We start from the raw sequence: 21425 nt of genomic DNA, 5'->3' as shown, positions 1-21425 counted from the left end.
AGTTTATCTGAATATATTGTGAATTTTATCACTTGAATACTGTAAGCAGGTTATTTCATTAAAGGTAGTATTTATTTTGTATGGGAGAATTTAGTATTGGACGATTTAACTGTATACTGGAAGCTAAGTAATGTTGTAATCCTTCTGAGACCATGTTCAGAAATCATAATTTAATTCAGTATTTAAGTGGTAAATAAATTGAAGCAGAAAATATAAAAGAGTATTGTATAATCCATTGATTGGGACTAACTTTTCTAAGAAGATATGAAAATCCAAGTGTAGGAAGATATGCTGTATTTCTTTTTTGTTTGTTTGTTTGTTTTATATATATATTTTTTGTTATGCTGTATTTCACCACATGATAATTAAATGTTTTTTACATGTTCGAAAAGTATAAAAAGTAAAATCAGACTGTGAACCGGAGAAAATATTTGTAACATACAAGGCAGATAAAGGATTTTTATTCAAGCTACACAGAACTCATAAATTCATAAACAAAAGTCATAAAAAAACAGGCAAAGGTTAGAAAATAAACAACAAAAAAACCAGGCAAAGGTTAGAAAATAGCAAGTACAGAAGTGGAAATCTCACTGCCAGTCAGCATTCAAAAACATGCTGATCTTCAGCAGCAGTTAAAGCAAATTAAAGTAGTATTTCATTTCTCCCATATGATTGAAAAGTTAAAACCTAATGTTGGAAATCGGGACTCTAATGCATTGCTCAAGAGATTCTTAAAACTTATATATACTTATGTAATATATAAAGTCTTAAAAATAATTTTTTTTGCTTTGATATTCAGTGTTTAACTTGCTTCATAATTTTGTACAGAGTGTAAGGGTTTATGTAGGAGAAGGCTAAGAATGCTATTTCCCAAATGCCCAACGATGATAGACTGGATAGGGAAAATGTGGTACATATACACCATGGAATATTATGCAGCCATCAAAAACGATGAGTTCACGTCCTTTATAGGGACATGGATGAACCTGGAAACCATCATTCTCAGCAAACTGACACAAGAGCAGAAAATCAAACACCGTATATTCTCGCTCATAGGCGGGTGTTGAACAATGAGAACACATGGACACAGGGAGGGGAGCACTACACACTGGGGTCTGTTGGGGGGAAATGGGGGAGGGGCGGGGGGTGGGGAGGTGGGAAGAGATAGCATGGGGAGAAATGACAGATACAGGTGAGGGGACGGAAGGCAGCAAAGCACACTGCCATGTGTGTACCTATGCAACAATCTTGCATGTTCATCACATGTACCCCAAAACCTAAAATGCAATAAAAAAAAAGAAAAAAAGAAAAAAAAAAAAAAAAAAAAAAAAGAATGCTATTTCCATTTTTCCTCTAGTTAAAGCTTTTTTTTTTTTTTTTTAGTAGAGAGTTCGGAAAGATAAATAATTGACTCAATTCATTTGGAACAAAATAATTGTGAATAATTTAAAAACTATATGAAGCATTTTTTATTACAAGTTTTAATAAATATGCTTTTCCTCTTTAAGTGATAGAGTTTATAGTATATGTTACTTACTATTTTCTTTCCCACTTGTTAAAGGTTCTTGCGTTAGTGTTTGTACGCAAGCTCATGGACCTGTGTTTCACGAAGAGAGAACTTAGTTGGCTTGATGATCTCATGCCAGAAAGTAAGAAAAAGAAAGAGGATGACAAAAAGAAAAAAGAGAAAGAGGTAAAAAGATGAGAATTTTAAACTTACACCACTTTCTTATTTAATATTTTGTACCATATTGCAGGCACCATTATAATCACTTTACATGAATCAGTTCCTTTCATCCTTCTAAGAACCTTATAAAGTGTAGTAGTTACTGTTATTATCTCTATTTTACACATAGGGAAACTGAGGCAGAGAGTGGTTAGGTAACTGTTCCAAATGTAGGCTTTTAACCATTTCACTACCTTGTACCTCCATAACTCTAACACAGGAATACTTTTCAAAAATTACGTAACATGTGCTTACTTAATCAGCAATCAGAAGAATTAGAGCTTTTAGCAATATTAAAATATTGGTAACACAAAATAGTTGTACATCAGAATATAGTATCTGAGTAAACCTTAAATACATTTAACATAAACTTTAGCATATATTTAATTTTAATAGCATAATAATTGGCCTACATAATGACAAAAAAAGGATTTTTAAGTATCTTTTTTAAAAAGTAATAAAACAGTCTTTATATGCACTTATTATGTACCACAATTAGTTAATTTGTATGCTGAAATTTAAACATAAATCCTTTATTCTGAATTGGAATTTGATTTTTAATAACCAACTTGATACTATCAGTTAATAAGAAGGAAAAGTAGAGACTTGAGTACTTAGATGGATGGTTTTGTTGATTGTAATCTTTGATCTATTTTCCCATTCAGTGTAGTGTTTGAAAATCAAAGATAAGAAAAAAGATACATATTTTTAAATGTTATGGTTCTGTTTAGAGATTAAAATTTTATTGGTTTTATGTTTATTTTTCAACAACAATTCAAATTCTTTAATTAGATACTAATTAGAATTTTAATTTGAATTCAGACACCAGAGTTTTAAAATTAAAATTTTGGTTTTCTTCGTAGTTATATATATAAATATGTATGAGGTGTTTAGTTTTGTTTTGTTTCTTTTGAGATGGAGTCTTGCTCTGTGGCCCAGGCTAGAGTTCAGTGGCATGATCCCAGCCCACTGCAACCACCTCCTGGGTTCAAGCAGTTCTCCCTGCCTCAGCCTCTCAGGTAGCTGGGATTACAGGCACCTACCACCAAACCGGGCTAATTTTTGTATTTTTAGTAGAGACAGGGTTTCATGTTGGTCAGACTGGTCTTTAACTACTGACCTTGGGTGATCTGCCCGCCTTAGCCTCCCAAAGTGCTGTGAGCCACTGTGCCCGGCTTGAGTTTTTGGTGATTTTTCAAATAGGATATATTTTATCTCTAAAATACATGGGCCAAATTGCCTGTTTATTACTTTCTGTATTAGTTAGAATAAGGTTTCAGTGGTATATAACAAAAAAAAAAAGTAAAAGTGGCTTTTAAACATAAAGTTATTGCGTTTCAAGTAAAAGAATTCTTGAAAGCAAGTGATGTAGTGTTAAGCTCCCCTTATCGGGGGCTACTTGTTACTTTTTTCCTGACCTCAGCATATGGTTTTCCATCCTCACTTTCACTTAATGAGTCAAAATGGCTGTTAAATTCCAGCTGTCATGGTAGCATTAGAGACAGCAGGAAAAAGGAAGGGATAGAAGGCAAAATCGTTTTACCATATTGTCAGGTTAAGGAGTCTTTTTAGAATGTCATCCAGTAAGTTCTGCTTGCATCTCATGATCCTACTAAGTTGCAAGGAATGCTGGGAGATTTCATTTTGTTTTTGTTTTCTGTTTTTGTTTTTTATTTTATTTTTTTTTTTTTGTTCGTTTATTTGTTTTTACAGTCTGGGCACATTGGCACCTCAAAATAGTCAAATTTCTGTTAGTAAGGCAAAGAAATAGGAATGTTGTCTCAGTGTCTCCTCTACTTCCCTGTCTATCACCCCCGATATTAACATCCTAATTTTGCTCTGTGTCCACTGTCCAAGTGGATCTCAATGTGGGCTTGAGCCTCAGTGTTAACCAGCCATAGTGGTCTTTTTGCTGGGTTCTGTAAATATTTGCTAAATGATTTAAGATACTGCCTTCATTGATGTACTTCTAAAAAGAGAATAGGAACTACCATGATGGTTATTAGTAATTATCACCAGGGTGGGCTGGGGAGAATTAAGCAACAGATAACCCTCAGCAAATTGGTGTGTTAGTATTTGACTGAGACATTGCCAAGAATATTTCAACGTTTGAGATGGTTTTGATTGCCATAACTGGAGGGACTGCTACTGCCATCTAATAGGTAGAATTCTGGGGTGCCGTGAAATACTCTCTTATACATAGGACTTCTACAGAAGATAAATATTATAACCTAAATGTCAGTATTGCTGAGGTTGAAAATCCCTGCCTTATCCAAAAGACCTTCTGCTCATATTGTATTGTGATAAGGTTTCACAGAATGTTATCTTTCATTATAAACCTACATAATAACTGATAATCACATTTATGTAGTTGATTTTTAAATGGTATAAGTGATTTACATAAAGAAATGAAAGTTGCTGGGCATGGTAGCTCACGCATATAATCGCAGCACTTTGGGAGGCAGAAGCGGATGGATTATGAGGTCAGGAGTTGGAGACCAGCCTGATCAACATGGTGAAACCCCATCTCTAATAAAAAGAAAAAAAGAAAAAATTAGCTGGTGTGGTGGTGCTCACCTATAATCCCAGCTACTCAGGAGCCTGAGGCAGGAAAATTGCTTGAACTCGGCAGGCGGAGATTGTGCCGCTGCACTCCAGCCTGGGTGACAGAACGAGACTCCATCTCAAAAAAAAAAGAAAAGAAAAGTTACTACTATACCATTTTTAAATTAGTCATGATGTTAAATTAAACAAGTGGTTGTTTTTATTTTATGTTACAAGTATGTGTTCATGATTATAAAACGAATTTTTCAGTAATGGCAGATATGTTATATTTAAATAATATTGTCAATTTGGGTTTTTAAGTCTTTAAGTCATATATTAACTGATTCTCTTGGAAAATATTCTGGGAAAAGTAATCTCTTCACACATGTGTTCTAAAGGAAGCTGAGCGGATGCTTCAAGATGATGACGATACTGTGCACCTTCCATTTGAAGGGGGAAGTCTCTTGCAAATTCCAGTCAAAGCCCTAAAATATAGGTGAGATACAACTTTATTTTCTAAAGCTTCTATGTAAATGTCAAGTGCCTTAATAAGCCATATAATGCTTCTTTTAAAGTGGTGATTTCTGTTTTATAAAAGATAAAATTTGCATATGGTGTATCAACTAAATTAGAGATTCATGCAATTTGAAAAGGAAGTCCCTTGCACCTTTCCCACCCAGGCTGAACTCAAACCAGAGCCTTAAACTAACGTCCATGCCAAGCCAATAAAATTTGCTTGTCTTCTATCACTCCATCTATCTTAGTGAAGTTTAAAATCAGTACATGAGTCTGAGAGTATTTCTATTTTCCGGATAGTATAGCTTTTTTCTTTATGCCCTTCATTAGGGCTGGGGTCAGTGGGTGCTAGAAAATAAACATTTTCAGTAATCTGTGTCAGTGTCCATTCAGATACCGGTAATTCATTTTCTGATAGCTTTCCAATGTATCACTATGTTTAGAAGCCCTAGAAGACTCTTAGTTTTCAAAGATGTGATTTGATCATTGGTGGTGACGGCCCATAAGATGTAAGAATTAATTAATGTTTTATGTATAATACATCATGTGTGATTTTGGTGATTTATATTTAAATTTAAGAACTAAAGATATAGAGGTTGAGAAATGTAAACTTTTATAGTTAAAAAAGATTATATAAAAGATTGACAACTTATATTTTTGTATATACCTGATTCCTATTTCTGCACATTTCTATTTCGTTTCTGATTAGCTAGCAAAATCAGTCTTAGAATGTATACAGATTTCTTACCTGACCAGTTGATAGAAAATGTTTTATTGGTATTTAATTTTTCCCATTTTTTTAGTTTTTAGCTATTTATAGCTTTTACAGGGGTAACATTTGACTTGTACATGTTGATTAGTTGTGATGAATGAATTCAACTAATCTTCCTCTATGCATATTAGCTTCATTGATGTACTTCTAAAAAGAGTATAAGAACTACCATGATGGTTATTAGTAATTATCACCAATTGGCTGAGAGTATTTAATGCTTAATTTCAATGTCCTGCTTTATCACTTTTTTAGTGTAGCTATATATGGACCTTGACAAATTTAAGTGGAGTCTGTTGTCATATATTTAAGAAAAAGATGGATATCGGTAGTTCTCCTTTTGTCTTCTAAGTGGTAACATGAGCCATGATTAATGTGGATATTTTTAAAATTCTTAACATCAGGAATGCCAGGAAATGGCTAATGTGTTTATTTGCCAGAATTTTATATCTTAAATAGATTTGGATTACTTGTCTGGCAGATCAAATGAGACAGTATGTGAAAGCATTTGGAAACCGTAAAGCCCTTATAAAAGATGAAAATAATTTATGTAATGCAGGCAAAGATTTTCCCATCTAATTTCATTTTGAGAGAAAACAAAATATATACTTTCTTCATAGTAGAGGATATTTAGACGCTACAAAGTTTATCAGAAATTCCTTTCTTCACTTATTTGAAGTTGGCAACCAAGTGAATAAACGTTTACTCAGGGTAGGCGTCGTTTCAAGTTGGATGGCTATGCCATTGTAAACTTGGGCATTCGGATTTGTGTACTTTTAAAAATCTGACCTTGCGAAGGTAAAGCAGCCATTCATAGAGACTTTTCAGTGACCACATCATCCTTCTCTGCAATCTTAAATTTGTGAACAACATTCTGATTTTAAGTATGAACAGAGCTATCACTTCCTAAATGACCGTTGTTTAGTCATTTGTAAACTAGTTGCCATCACATTGTTAACATTGCCTCATTTGACATTTGTATTTGTAGCTTGTTTGTCTGAATGTATTTTTTTAATCAAAGAAAAAGAACTTGCAAATGTATTTGTATTAACTTTATGATGCTTTCCTATTACTTGTGATAGATAACCTTGAGCCCCAAATTAATTATTTATGGATAGTATTATTAGATTTGGGGTCTTGAAGTAATTTTCATCAAAATAATTCATAGAAACACAAACATTTGTCTCATTATAATAAATGGATAGAACTCTGTTCTTTCTGTTGTTGTTGTTTTTATTATTATTCTCGAGATGGTGTCTTGCTCTGTTGCCCAGGCTGGAGTGCAATGGCCTGGTCTTGGCTCACTGCAACCACTGCCTCTCGGGTTTAACTGATTCTCCTGCCTCAGCCTCCCAAGTAGCTGGGATTACAGGCGGGTGCCACTATTCCTTGCTAATTTTTGTATTTTTAGTAGAGATGGGGTTTCACCATGTTGGACACGCTGGTCTTGAACTCCTGACCTCATGATCCATCCGCCTTGGCTTCCCAATGTGCTGGGTGGGATTACAGGCGTGACCACCATGCCTGGCCTACTCTGTTCTTTTAATCTTGATAAACTTGATAAAATACCACTTTTATCACACTAAATATGATAAAAGTGGTATTTATGAGGCTATTTTGTGTTCGCTGTTGAAATATTTTCAGTGCTTTGTTTTCAATTTCAGAGTGTTAGCTTTCCAAGCATTCTTTATAATGATTTGTAAAAGCTATGAAAAAATAAGATTTTAAAAAATCGTAATCTTAAGTTTTCCTTATGCACTTTGGGTATTGAGATTAAATGTGTGCCAATTATGTTTTCTAGTTGATTTGAGACTGTATTTTTTTTTTTGTATGCATAAGGACATTAACATAGTCTTATGTTATTTCAGTAGCATGTTTTCAGCCAAGATGATCAGAGGGTATCATTGTTAGAGTGCTGCGAAGTAGTACTGAAACCCCATAATGGATTATGCAGCAAAGTTCCATAAATAAATCTTGCTAACTTAGTTAATCTTACTTGTAGTTTCCATTAGAAAGAAAGATGTAATTCTTCTTAGGACTTCTTAACAGAACTCAAATTCTGGTATCTTGCTAGACTTTTAAGTGCATGGCAAAGGTTTTCTCAATTTTTAGTTGATGAAAGCAGATAATAAGAATGACAATATTAATACTTTTGCAAGTACTGAATACTAACCAAAAAGTGTATTTGTTCTTCAGTGTTGATCCCTCAGTTGTTAATATATCAGATGAAATGGCCAAAACTGCACAGTGGAAGGCACTTTCCATGAATACTGAGAATGCCAAAGTAACCAGATCTAACATGAGGTAGTTATAACTATTTATGTGTTTTCTAACTGTAACCAACTTTTGTTTACTTATGGAGAGCTTCATTCCTTCTTCCTTTCATCCATCATTTTAATGTATACTGGAATAAGGTATAAATAATGATTATGTTTTGTTTTTGTTTTTTAATTTATAGTTACCTATTTAAAAAAATAATTTGAGCCAGCCACAGTGGCTGACACCTGCAATCCCGGCACTTTGGGAGGCTGAGGTGGGCAGATCACCTGAGGTGACACCTGGGGGACAAGACCGAAACTCTGTATAAAATAATAATAATTTGAGCTATTTTATAATAAAAATAAATTTCATATAGCAATATGGAGTAAACATGTAAAAGATCACAAACCATATAAAGATACAGTGGATAACTATTAGGCATGACATACTATCTATTAGAGATTAATTGAATACTACCTCAATTATGCTTTCTGATGGTCCAAGGAAAGAGAAAAAACACAGTTGTTTTCCTTCTTTCGTTTTGGTTTAGTATCCCATTTCTTCAGGTCAGGTAAACATTTTGCTTGGAGATAGAAATAGAATCCATTGACTTAGGCCATTCAGTTTTACAGTGGACCATATATTGAATGTATTATGTAACCTCTTTCTTACATTTCTTGTTATGTAACCCTTTTTCTTTCTTTTGTCCTCACTTCAAGAACTAAGCCCTCAGGGATTCTGTTTTGGTAATCATTAGTACTTTAATCTCTTAAGCCTCTAGGGAAATGAGTTACCAACTTGTAGGGTGCTCAGTCATTCATATTCAACAAATACTTTTTATGTACAGTTTGTGCGAGATGCTATGTTGGGTGTCTGCGTATTCTGCTTGGGCATTAGATGAAAACTTTTCTAGGTATTCAGTCATGTAGTTATTTTTGTTCACTTGCTGTCTTAGCTCTATCTTCTCATAATAATTGATTAGCTTTTTCTCATTCTTTCCCTACCCTCTTTTAGAACCTATTTCCTACTTTCTATCATATGTTTTTCTCTTCTGTCATCTGAGTTCTAATTTCTCAGCTGGCTGTTTTCTTTCTTCAGTCTTAATCTTAAAAAATTTTAAAGTTAAACTCTTTGTAATTTTGGATCATTCAGTACAGCCAGAATTTTTCTAAATATTCTTTTTACTTTTAGTAATTGTTCACATTGTGTCAGCACCCCTGACCCTGTTAGTATAATTTTAATAAAAAAATAAAGTCCTTGCAATAATAACTAACATCTTTTATACTTCTGCCTTTTGTTTGGGTTGCCCTGCACTTCAAAATCACATAGGAAGAAAGAGAATGCCTTGGCTATGTGGTTTAACAGGAAAATGTTTGGGGAGTGGGTCTTTGCTTCAGTTTGTCTGGAGAAGACAGCAAACCATAGTGTGTTTTTACACTTTATGAAAACTTTTTCTAGAACTTAGTTATTCATATGTTACAGTTAATCAGTTAAATTCATGTACATGGAGTTACTGTGTCATGCTAACTTAAAAATATAGAATAGGTGGGCCAGGTGCGGTGGCTCAGGCCTATAATCTCCGCACTTTGGGAGGCTGAGGTGGTCAGATCACTTGAGGTCAGGGGTTCAAGACCAGCCTGACCAACATGGTGAAACCCCCGTCACTACTAAAAATACAAAGATTAGCCGGGCGTGGTGGTGTATGTCTGTAATCCCAGCTACTCAGGAGGCTGAGGCAGGAGAATCGCTTGAACCTGGGAGGCAGAGGTTGCAGTGTGCTGAGATCACGCCATTGCATTCCAGCCTGGGCAACAAGGGTGAATCTCTCAAAAAAACATATATATATATATATATATGTATGTATGTATATATATGTATATATGGAATAGGTATATTGGTTTTGTATTTATGAACCAAATTTGGGGTGAGAAGTTTTGTAAATTTGTAACCTTCTTGGAAGTTATTTGATACCTATCTATATTAACAGATTTATTTACTTTTTTTTTTTCTGAGGCACAGTTTTGCTCTTGAGTGCAATGGCTTGATCTTGGCTCACTACAGCCTCCACTTACCAGCTTCAAGTGATCCTCCTGCCTTAGCCTCCTGAGTAGCTGGGATTACAGGCTTGCGTCACCATGCCTGGCTGCTTTTTGTATTTTTAGTGGAGTCAGGGTTTCACCATGTTGGTCAGGCTGGTCTTGAACTCCTGACCTTGTGATCCGCCTGCCTGAGTCTCCCAAAGTGTTGGAATTACAGGTGTGAGCCACCATGCACAGCCCAACAAAGATTTATATATTAATAGATTTTTCAGTAAGATAAAAGTCACATGCTATATAAGTGTTGATATATGCAATAAAAATAATCCAACAGATTCTGACCATATAGTGCCCTATTTTAAGGACCCCCTCTTTAGTTGTAAGGAAAACATGAATTTTAATTGGAAATATATACAGTTTTTAAAGGCAGAATTTTTCATATTTACCTTAACATTTAGGCTTATTTATTTAGAAAAAGGTAAAATTATATTAGTAATAAGTTTGTAGTGTTAATAGTAATCTCAGAAGGTTTAATATACTCATTGTTAGCCATGTTTAGAATTGAGTATTTATATTTAAAAATTATTTACTCTCATTCTTTGTTTTAAATAGTCCTGATAAACCTGTGAGTGTGAAAATAAGTTTTGAAGATGAACCAAGAAAGAAATACGTGGATGCTGAAACTTCATTATAGAATTGAACCAAGAGGCATTATACATATAGATACATACATATGTAATGTGTGTTTATCATGTCACTATATAAAACAATATTGTATGTCATGCTGTTAATGCGTGACTACTGGGTTTTTAAAAGTAGTGTCTGGAGTTTGTTATGAGCACTGTGGAGACTATGTATATAATGAATTGCTGTCTTTGAAGTGAGGTACACGGTTCTTAACTATTCAAATATTTATTCTGTTGGAAAAAAAAATTTTCTGTTTTGCAATAGAAGGATGTGGAGAAATGCTTTCAGTCTGCTTTTCTTAAACCTCTTTGTTCATCAATGGCAATTCATACAAACCTAAAGTGATACTTTGTTTATATGTTTATAATTTTTATGTGTTTCTGGAAATTTTCAGATATTATTTCACTTTTGTTCTTTATGGGAAGAATAGGGAGTCTATACCAGTGCTATGGAAAAAGTGGTAACATTTCAGGGCTTCTCTGTGTGTTTCATTTCCATAGATGTCATCATGTTTCACTAACTGGCATTTTCTTAGCCATAGAGATGAATGTAGAACAATGGGAACTTTAATAATGATAGTTTTTAACTTTTATGTTTAATTTTTTTAAATCTTAAAACCTTCATATCTAGGTATCCATTGTGACAGACAAGCAAAATTGCAGGTGATTTGATAATTAAGCACCCGTACCATTTATAACTTCATGAATTTAAAAAGTTATGCAATGCCAATTTGCAGTAGTTAGATTTTGATGCCTTTGTAGATTTTTTTTTTTTTTTTTTTTTTTCTGAATCCCTATACTCTTATAAAGCCTCTGATTCCCACTCTGTTCTCTGCCTTGTCTCTCTTTGTCTTAAAATGGTTAGTTTCCAGCAGGTTCAAGTTCTTGATTGACTGTTTCTCTTTTAAGTAGTATGCTTAAATAATCAGGAATCAGAATTCTCTCAGATGGGTCTATGATCAGTATTACTTTATTAAGAATTACCTTTCATTTTCTCTTTATGTTGTTATTTTTTCACTTTTGTAGATTATATTTAATAGCTTATTACCTGTGATTTTATTTTAAAATATTTATTTTAAGTGATGATGCCTAAATATTATATAAACATTTGGAAAAGTAACAAATAGAGTAAATTGTTAATGTAAATAGTTGGTGCTCACTTGCATTTATGTTTATTATCTTAAAGCAATTGATAGATTTTACATCTTTGATATAAAGCACTGCCATATTTATATTTTAAAAAGGAAATTAGACATAATTTTATATGTAGCTCAGATTGGTGGCATTCTTATTTTATGTATTTGTTTTTGCTTTTCTGAGCTTTTTAAAGTCTAACAAATCTTTTTAGTCATCTTTTATATACTCTTAGCTCCACATGAAACAGAAAAAAGTTGTTAAGCCTGTAGGACTGGATGAATGGGGTTGTGAAACTGATTTGACAAGAGAAGAATTTACAAAAATCAAATGAGTATTGAGAAGCCACAGAAATATAAAAAATGGTGACATGAATTAGAGCGAAAATTTTAATGAAATTCCATTGCTCCCTTTAACCATATAATTCAATTACAAAAGTATAATAAAGGATCATGAGGAATGCCAAAAGCTGATATTTTAGCAAGTCTGGTGTTTGAAATTCATTATAAACTATTTATTAACTAATGTAATGTCCTCTTCCAAGACCATATTGTGAGAATCTAGTTAAAATGATGGATTCAACTTCTGCCTCAGATGAGAGGTTGGAAATATAGCTGCTTTACTTTAGAAAATATATAGCTGTCATCATTTGGTACTGCCTAAAAAGAGTTAGACTCTGTTGGCAATTGATAAAATATTACCCACGGTGCTTATTATTGTTTATGAGCTTCCATTGTAATGATTCCTTTTTATTCGTAGCAGCATAATTATTTCCAAAGACCCCAGTATTTGCTGCTATTTTTACAACTCCCCTGATATACCTGAACAAGAGGATTTCCTCACATCATTTCCTTGTGTCTGGACATCAGGGGTAACAAATGTACTTATTTTACAGGAAGAAATTTTAAAACTGAAAACTACCTGGGATCATAGTGTTTCTGTGATTTTATTTAATTATGTATAGTAATTATCCAGTGCCAGAAAACTTGTCACTCGCAAAATACTTTGCACTCAAAATGTTTTTACAATGCTTCTAATTGTTAGTGGTTTCTGCTTTCTTTTGACTACTTGACTTACAAAATGATCTGACTACTCCATTTAAGAGCAAAGGTAACTCATATTTAAGTAATTAACTGCTTGTTTTAAGTGATTATGATATTTCTTCCACAGTTTTTGAAAAATAGCATTCATTGAGAGACAGTGACAGATATAATGTACTACATATATTGATTTTTAAATAAAGTTGCCTTAAATAACTGTATATAAGCAGTAGTAGTTGCTATGTACTGATTTACCTCAAGGTGCAAAATAATTAAACCTGTACATATTCCATTTACGAAATGAATTCAGATAACAGCCCTGCACTTTCTTTAGATGCCTTGATTTCCAGAATGGAGCTTAGTGCTACTGAATACCCTGGCCACAGAGCCACCTCAGGATATTCTTTTCTTCGCCCTAGTTTATTTATTTATAGATATCTGTTTACAAAGTCTGTAGTAAATCCTGATGCTGATCATCTGAAATTTACTTTTTTTCTGAATGCTGTTTCAATCTAAAATAGCAGCTTTTGAGAAAACAATGAACTAAATTCCTTATGATAAAAAGATGATTCTATATATTCTTTAATAATATTACATATGCCGAAGCGAAGCACACAGTCTTTGTAAAGTGTGTGTGTGTGTTTGTGTGAATGTGAATGATACCCATCTTAAATCTGTTAAAAGTTGTTTTAAAAAGCTGTGGCATACCATTGTTCATATTTGCCAAGTCTTCTGTAAAGATGTTTAAGACAAAATATTTTATGTGCTAATGCATCTATTTGTAAAGCAGATTTGTTTATCACTCAAAATTAACTTGTTTTCTTCATCCAAAAAACATTTATTTCTTCCACATACTTAAATTTTCTGTGTGAGTATAATAGCTTTCTAATTTTTTTTCTTTCACAAAAGTAGGTTCAAAATTCTGTTGAAAGAAAAATGCTTTCTGAAACTGAGGTATAACACGAGAGCTTGCTGTTTAAAGGATTATGTGATGTACATCAGTTCTGTAAATGTGCTCAGCAGTTTAACATGTGAATCCTGTTTTAAAGTGCTCAGATTTCAAATGTGTAAGCCATTGATAAGACATTGTAATTAAAAATGTTTATATGAAATAACTTAATGTTTTAAATGTATTTATGTAGATCACATCATTTTTATCATATGCAGTGCAAATATGTGAAAATATTTTGGTTTATTCCAACAATTATTTATTTTAGAAAGTAAATTTAAAGACTTTAAGGACATTCAAAGTTTAAAATAGTGTTCAAATTGCAAAATTTGGCAATCTTAATATAAATTGATCTCTTTTCTAATTTTTCAAAAAGTAACATTAAGTGTTGATTATAGGAAAACATAGTTGGGAATGTAATAATCCAAAGATCATTTTTAAAATGAAATTTAATTAACATATATTGACTTCAACATTTGACTTAGAGTAATTGTTAAACCTCAGTTTTGTTTTGTTTTTTAAATCAGATTTTTGCACACTGATTAGTTTTGTGTTATGGCTTTTCTTTTGTTGTATTATTCAAGGTTTTTTTTTTTCTTTTTTTTCCATGAGGGAGATTGTCTTCCAGTGTTTACTATGTTTAAATAAATAAAAATTGAATTTTATTGTTCATTTATATAAAATTTGATACCTTGATGTAATTTCACAGTACAGTTCCACTTTTTATGGCTTTTATAATTACAATGATATTTTCTTCTATAATAAAATCCAAAGTAAATTAAATGTTTAAATTGTAGAACTGATATTTTTCATTATATGAAGTACAAGCCTCTACCAGGTCTATAGTGTGAATGATCCTGCCTTTCAAATTTGTTTCATAATTGTTAGATGAAAACTATTTTCTTTTTGGAGATGTTACTGAAGTTGATTGAGCAATAAAAGTCTACTGAATTAGTTGTTGGCTGTTGTCTCTACTTTGAACTCTGATTATTAGAAGAGCCACATTTTCTTTCTCAGCTTGAGATGGGATAGGAAAGCAAGGAAAATTAGTGATGTCTGCTTCTTGCCCCCTAATATTAGTTTTCAGTAGGAGAGAGAAAAGAGGAAACAGTGAGAAAAAATAAAATAGTGTTTGGTTTACAGAGGTGTTTGATAGCTAAGAGATAATTGAAATTAAAGCTCTCTAAGAAATGGCTGGTCCATTTATTCCCCCAATTTTGGAAATCTTACTGTGTGATATGTTATGATCTACATGGTAATATTGAACTCTTGGGTACAGGACTTTTCTTTCTTTGTTAATTGACTAGTTTTATTATTAATTACTTTCCTTAACAGCAAATTACAGGTCTTGGTTTTGTTTTTCCTTTGGCATATGTGGAACACTTTCCTCCTGTGTTTTCTGTGCTGAAAATTTCTGATATCTCACCATGAATTTGATAGCCTTTGGAATAAGATGGAGATAGACACTTACGCTTTTGGAAATTTCATTTGAAAGTTTACATTTATTTTAGGGGAAAATTTTTTTTTTTTTTTGGTAAATTTATAATTCCTATCTCTAGACCCTGAGATTCTGTAAGCGAAGAGGGGGAAAGAGGAAAAGAGTGAGCTCTGTTTGATGTGGCCAATAAAGTCGTATTTGATCTCTTGAATATCAGTTCTATTCTTTCTCTATACCATTGGTCTAAAGGCATTTTATAAATTTTGGGAAGTGGTTTTATCTTCTTGTTGAGTTGATCCTGAATATCTACTTCAATGCATATTTGTTACCTTTATTTGTTCTTTATGCTGCAGGTAGGACATTATGCTGTTTTACTTTTGAACTGTATAATTTACATTATGTGTTTCATTTAAAATAATGAAAGGCATTAGAAAACAAAAGAGGATGTTTTCATAGTTTTGAGCCCTGCTACATAAGCTATAAGCTTGGTGCAAGATCTCTTGTGGTGTTTTATCTTTTTTGTCACAGAGGGACCCGTAACATTTGAGATGATAGTGCACTTCTCTTATAGAGCCAGTGTCATTCTTGCCTGTTAATCTTCTCTGCAGCTTTCAGGGAAGTTCGGAAGTATTCTGGGATGGCCAAAACATTAGTTCAAGACTTTGATTTTACTGAGTACTAGAGAGATGGAAAGCACAATTGGTATTCTGGTGGAGACGAGAAGTTCAGTGGAGTCATGTCTTATTGCTTAATAATTATTTATTTTTTGAGACAGTCTTGCTCTGTCTCTCAGGCTGAAGTGTAGTGGGACAATCTTGGCTCACTGCACTTCCACTTCCTGGGTTAAAGCAATTCTTGTGCCTCAGCCTCCTGAATAGTAGGGATTAGAGGCATGCACCACCATGCTCGTTGATTTTTCTATTTTTAGTAGAGACAGGGTTTCACCATGATGACCAGCCTGGTTTCAAACTCCTGACCTCAAGTGATCCTCCTGCCTCGGCCTCCCAAAATGCTGGAATTATAGGCGTGAGCCACCAAGCCAGGCCAACTGCTTAATATTTGGAATGCATGTATAGAATACATTTTCTACTCCACATCGGTCTTCTTGTCCCTGTCACCTTGTTTTGCTTTATTGGTAACATAAATCCTGATGGTTTTATGTTCTCTGAAGTTGAAATAGTTCTGCTATACTCACCGGAGTTTGGCTTTTTCTGCATTTCCAAAATAGGACTGTATTCATTTTTAAAAATGTTTTCGATTACACAGGCCTAAGTATTGTTACCCCAGTGGGCCTGCTTACTATCCAAACCAGAGAAGCGTTAGGGTTCACTGTATTCATTTGAAATCCAGTTTGGGGAGATTTAATCACCAGTGTTGACACACTCATGAGCATTTAGTGATATTAAGATGGGGTTGAATAGGGCCCAGTACTTGCAGAAACTGTCAAAGGAGCATCATTGTGCTTAAGACCAGACTCAACTAGGTTCTACTCTGACTCCATCATTCACTAGCTCTGCCATACTGGACTACGTAGGAAACTTCTTGTGCCTCCATTTTATAACTAAGTGAAATAAATAAAGAATTTGAAATGGTGCCTAGCACAAACTTGAGGACTCAATAAATTGGCAATTTTCATTTATTTTTATTTTATTTTTTTGAGATGGAGTCTCTCTGTCGCCAGGCTGGAGTGCAGTGGTGCGGACTCGGCTCATTGTAACCTCCACCTCTCTGGTTCAAGTGATTCTCGTGCCTCAGCCTTCTGAGTAGCTAGGATTGCAGTTGTGCACCACCACACCCAGCTAGTTTTTGTATTTTTAGTGTAGATGGGGTTTCACCACGTTGGCCAGGATGGTCTTGATCTGGCCTCGTGATCTGCCTGCCTCTGCCTCCCAAAGTGCTGGAATTACAGGCGTGAGCCATTGTGGCCTTCCCATTTTTCATGTATTTAAAGTTACAGAATGTCAGGTATATTTTTAAAGCATTATCTAATGCAGTTCAGCAATTTGAAAGAAGCTTCAGACTTTCACAAAAGGTGAAATGACTTGCCCAAGGCCACAAAATGAACTGGTGATAGTTGTACCATACAGATCTCTTGAATCCCAGGTCACTCTTATTTTTGTGAAAAATACGGTCTTGTGGCACCATATTCTCATTGCCCGAGGCTTGAGTAACTGAAGACGTTTTCCTACCATGTGAAAGGTATTTAGCATGCTGCATAGATTCCTTATCAAATTACATTTTTGCTTTAAAAGAGAATTGATGTGATTTTTAGTCCATAGCAGTTCTTGAAAATAAATACTCCAAGATGCTGCTGCCTTTTCCCATCAAAGATTAGGCACCCTAGATCCATAAAAATCTACAATGTTTAGGAGACCTGTTCTCAGGTAGCTCTAGGTTCCAGTGAAGTGGTTACAGCACAGCCTTCAGCATCACCTGCCACCTCTTCTGCTTGCAAGCTTGGTGCTGGACCTTGAGCGTCTCTGGTTGCTATGGCGATTCCGTGGTAGGCGTCATCCGTTGCTATGGCGCTCTGCACTGCGCAGCATGGCTGCTCCCGATTGGCTGAAGCGCCCCAGGGGGCGGTGGAAGAATTGTTGGCTTTGGCCTGGCCAGCGCCGGTTAGTGGCCTGCAGGAAGATTTGATTGGAAAACCAACGGTGCGGCTGGCCGCTGTGTCCCCGAGGTCGAGGGGACTGGGAATAGGCTGGGGGGAGGAAGGGACAGGCTGAGACTGGATGGGCCCCCCCGATCTGCAGCAGCAGGTGACAGCAACAGGGACAATGAGAAAGACGATTCGGAGACTGGCGGCGTGAAGGAGGGACCGTCCCTCCGGCGCGGTGAGTATGCGGGAGCCGGTGCTGGGCTGCGCGGGCGCCGCGAGGCTTGAGGCAGGGTCTCCGGGGAGGTATCCTCAGGGCCCTGTGGAGCGGCCCCCAAGCCTCGGGAGCCAGCTTCCCTAGACGAGAGGCAGGGGCAGAGAATGCGGCTGTCCTAAGTGAGTCACTGCGTGAGGCAGTCTCTTTGAAGCAGGTGGGTTTGTGTTGGACGGATGGACGGTGGGAAAGCGCCTTCAACGATGCTTCACGGCGCTTCCATTTTGACAAAAGAACTATTCTGGTTAAATGGAGCCCGAGTGTGTCTCTTCCCATCTGTTCTGACGCCTCTGGAGGTTCATTTCTCACCTCTGTGAGCATCGCTTTTCTGCCTTCTTACAGGATGCTTTGACTTTGCCCCTCTGCTTTTCTGGTCTACTTCGGTGAGCCTTTCCACTTCGTCTCTTCAGGTACCATCTATCTGATGATAATTAGAAAGCCTCCACCTGGAACCTAGCCTCCACTAAGCGTCAGACCCCAAAATCCAGCTGCCAAGTCAAGGCCACACATGTGCAACCCTGAACGCCATCTTCCCCACTTCTGCTACTGTTCTTGGATTCCCATTTTGGGCCTCACTATCCATTCGGTTTTCAAAAACTACACTCTAGACAACATTCATGGCACTTACGGCTGCTTCCTCTGCATCTGTCAATTATCAAGACTATCCCTTCTTAATAGATGTTGAATCAATTCCCACATTGCTGTCTCTATTCCTGTTGTCTCAATTTCCACCGTCCCTTGGTTAAATTCAACATCCATCTGGCTACCCTGATTCTGCTCTGGCAGCCTTGCTCTATTCCCCAGGCTAGAGTGCAGTGGCACGATCTGGCTCACTGCAACCTCCGCCTTTGGGTTCAAGCAATTCTCAGCCTCAGCCTCCAGAGTAGCTGCGATTACAGGCATGCGGCACTACAGCCAGCTAAGTTTTCTATTTTTTAGTAGAGAAGGGGTTTCACCATGTTGGCCAGGCTGGTCTTGAACTCCTGATCGCAGGTGATCTGCCCGCCTTAGCCTCCCAAAGTGCTGGGATTACAGGCGTGAGCCACCATGCCCGGCTAAACTGATCTATTTAAAATGCATATAACAGCATTTCCCTTCCCTGCTAAAAGTCCTGCAAAGATTCCCCATTACCCTAATCCAATCATTAGTTAGACCTTCTATCAGCAGTTCCATCATGGTGGTCACATTCTCCCCTTTGTAGCTATCTCACCTGTTGCTCACACTCCCTGGAATGGACTCTCTTTTTTGCACCCCCACACTCCTCCTCTCAATGCCCAGTCATTCTCTGTGTGTTGCTTGATTACTTTACTCCTTCTTTCTCTAGACTGTCTCTGTGACGATAGAGGCCATCTTTGTCTCAGTCACTATTTTTATATACATATCCAGCATTCAGCTCAGGACAAGACATCGTAACAGGTGTTCAACAAATGCTTGTTAAGTGATTGAAGCTCTAAAATGAGAAGTTATTGTTTGCCATGGCATCTTTATTTCTTCCAGAAAAGTCAGAAATGGCCAATGAAGCTTTTGCTTATAAAAGGTAAATGTTGAATTTATAGGTTTTACTTTAATTTCAAGACCCTTAGTAACTCATAGTTTGTGGTTCAAGGCACAATCATTATCATGATATTTGTCATTATATGACATAAGTTTAAAATGGTAAAGAGAGGGAGACAGTACAGCATGGTTTGTAAGAGCCAAGCTTTGTAGTCATACATACATGGGTTTGAATCCTAGTGCTAGCATTTTAGCTGTGTAACCCATAACAGATTGGCCTCTTGACAGATAATTTATCTGTACAATGGGCCTATAATAGCACCTAGCTCATAGGATTGTTTTAAAGATGATATGCACGTAATTCATACCAAAGGCATAGTGCCTTATATAATAAGCTTTCATGTTTAAAATGAACACAAACACACCGAAGCCTAGAGTTGTGAAATTGTCATGGTCAGTTCACAAAAGGTAAAAATAAATCTTTTGATTCAGTCAAGTGCAATTTCTAGGACAACATCCTGTTGTTACAGTACTTGATCACAAGCTTTTGCGTTTGACAACAGCTCTGATAGAGGTCAGAGTCTCAATCATTCAGTGAGTATTTATTGACCATCTAATAGGTCTGGGGCTCCATGCCTGATGAGGGTGAGCCAACAGACAGTGCAACCAGTAAAGTCTTCAGGAGTTAGAAGAAGGACCTGGAATGTTACTCTGCCTGTCAGAATGTTGTTTGAATAACAACATTCAAACCCATGTATGTTATTACTAGGTGTGAGATCTTGGCCAAGTTACAATCAAGCTTTGAGGCCAAATTCAGAGTGAACTAAGTTGAGCACTTGGATAGGCAGAGAGAAGACGGAAGTTCATTCAGAGAGTGAACTAATACTGATCACCTGGGTCTTCTGCAGCGAACAAAAAAGATACTGTTCTTTTAGGACAGTTCTCAGGGGACGATAGAGCAGAGTTCATAGAAGAGATTCTCAAGCCGGATTTCTTGAGTTGTAATTTTAGCTCCACAAATCTTAGATATGGGACTGGCAATTTACTTAATCTTTCTGCACCTCAGTTTCCTCATCTGTAAAATGGGATGATTGGGAACGTTACGTGAATTTATATGGAAAAATTTCTTAGAACAGTGGTTGATATGCAGGAACTGCCATTTAAGTGTTATTTATTTATATTATGTTCTATTTGGAACACAATACAAGGAGTGAAGTAAAGCAGGATGAGGAGTTAGAAACCATCAGCTTGTGGATAGGATGTATGACTCAGATTTGGGAATAAGTCTTCCATTTTGAAAGATTTCATCTTCTAGATGAAAGTGAACTTTAAACATACTCATGTATATGCCTGATATGTATCATAATTTAAAAAACAGGAGTGGCCTGGCATGATGGCTCACATCTGTAATCCCAGCACTTTGGGAGGCTGAGGCAAGTGGATCACAAGGTCAGGAGTTCAAGACCAGCCTGACCAACATGGTGAAACCCTGTCTCTACAGAAAAATTAGCCAGGCGTGGTGGAGCACACCTGTAATCCTAGCCACTCAGGAGGCTGAGGCAGTAGAATCACTTTAACCTGGAAGGTGGAGGTTGTAGTGAGCTGAGATTGCACCACTGCACTCTAGCCTGGGTGACAAAGCAAAACTCCATCTCAAAAAAAAAAAAAAAAAAAATTAGCCTAGCGTGGTTGTGGGTGCCTGCAATTCCAGCTACTTGGAAGGCTAAGGCAGGAGAATTGCTTGAATCTGGAAGGCAGAGGTTGCAGTGAGCTGACATCATGCCACTGCACTCCAGCCTAGGTGACAAAAGTGAAACGCTGTCTCAAAAAATTAATTAAATAAATACACAAGCTCTTCAAATGAAGTAATATTATTACCAGCCTGGGTGACATAGTGAAACCCCTCTCCACACCACACACACACACACACACACACACACACACACACTATAATACAACAG

The 21425-nt window shown here is 36.0% G+C and overlaps 2 protein-coding genes across 17 annotated transcripts in view; both read left to right on the top strand.

Moving 5' to 3' along the window:
* Nucleotides 1-14615, top strand: part of SLC4A7 (solute carrier family 4 member 7) — a 102914-nt gene extending 88299 nt beyond the window's left edge. For 8 of the 13 annotated variants that reach the window (XM_074405747.1, XM_074405748.1, XM_039480209.2 and 5 more), the window contains 4 exons: nt 1562-1693; nt 4669-4766; nt 7752-7859; nt 10463-14615. In XM_074405747.1, coding sequence (XP_074261848.1) covers nt 1562-1693; nt 4669-4766; nt 7752-7859; nt 10463-10544 — 420 coding nt within the window. In that variant the 3' untranslated portion in view covers nt 10545-14615. The remainder of the gene's footprint in view (nt 1-1561; nt 1694-4668; nt 4767-7751; nt 7860-10462) is intronic. The other 5 variants (XM_074405750.1, XM_039480210.2, XM_074405754.1 and 2 more) reach the window with 1 other exon arrangement.
* Nucleotides 14616-14702: 87 nt separating this feature from the next.
* NEK10 (NIMA related kinase 10) overlaps nt 14703-21425 on the top strand; it is a 237027-nt gene continuing 230304 nt past the window's right edge. For all 4 annotated transcript variants that reach the window (XM_074405757.1, XM_074405756.1, XM_039480208.2 and 1 more), the window contains exon 1: nt 14703-17934. The gene's annotated coding sequence lies outside the window, so the exon portion shown is untranslated. The remainder of the gene's footprint in view (nt 17935-21425) is intronic.

The sequence above is a fragment of the Saimiri boliviensis genome, chromosome 9 (genome assembly GCF_048565385.1).
Source record: "Saimiri boliviensis isolate mSaiBol1 chromosome 9, mSaiBol1.pri, whole genome shotgun sequence".
NCBI classification, from domain to species: domain Eukaryota; kingdom Metazoa; phylum Chordata; class Mammalia; order Primates; family Cebidae; genus Saimiri; species Saimiri boliviensis.
The sequence above is the reverse complement of the archived record's forward strand: the minus strand, read 5'-3'. Positions and strand labels throughout refer to the sequence as shown.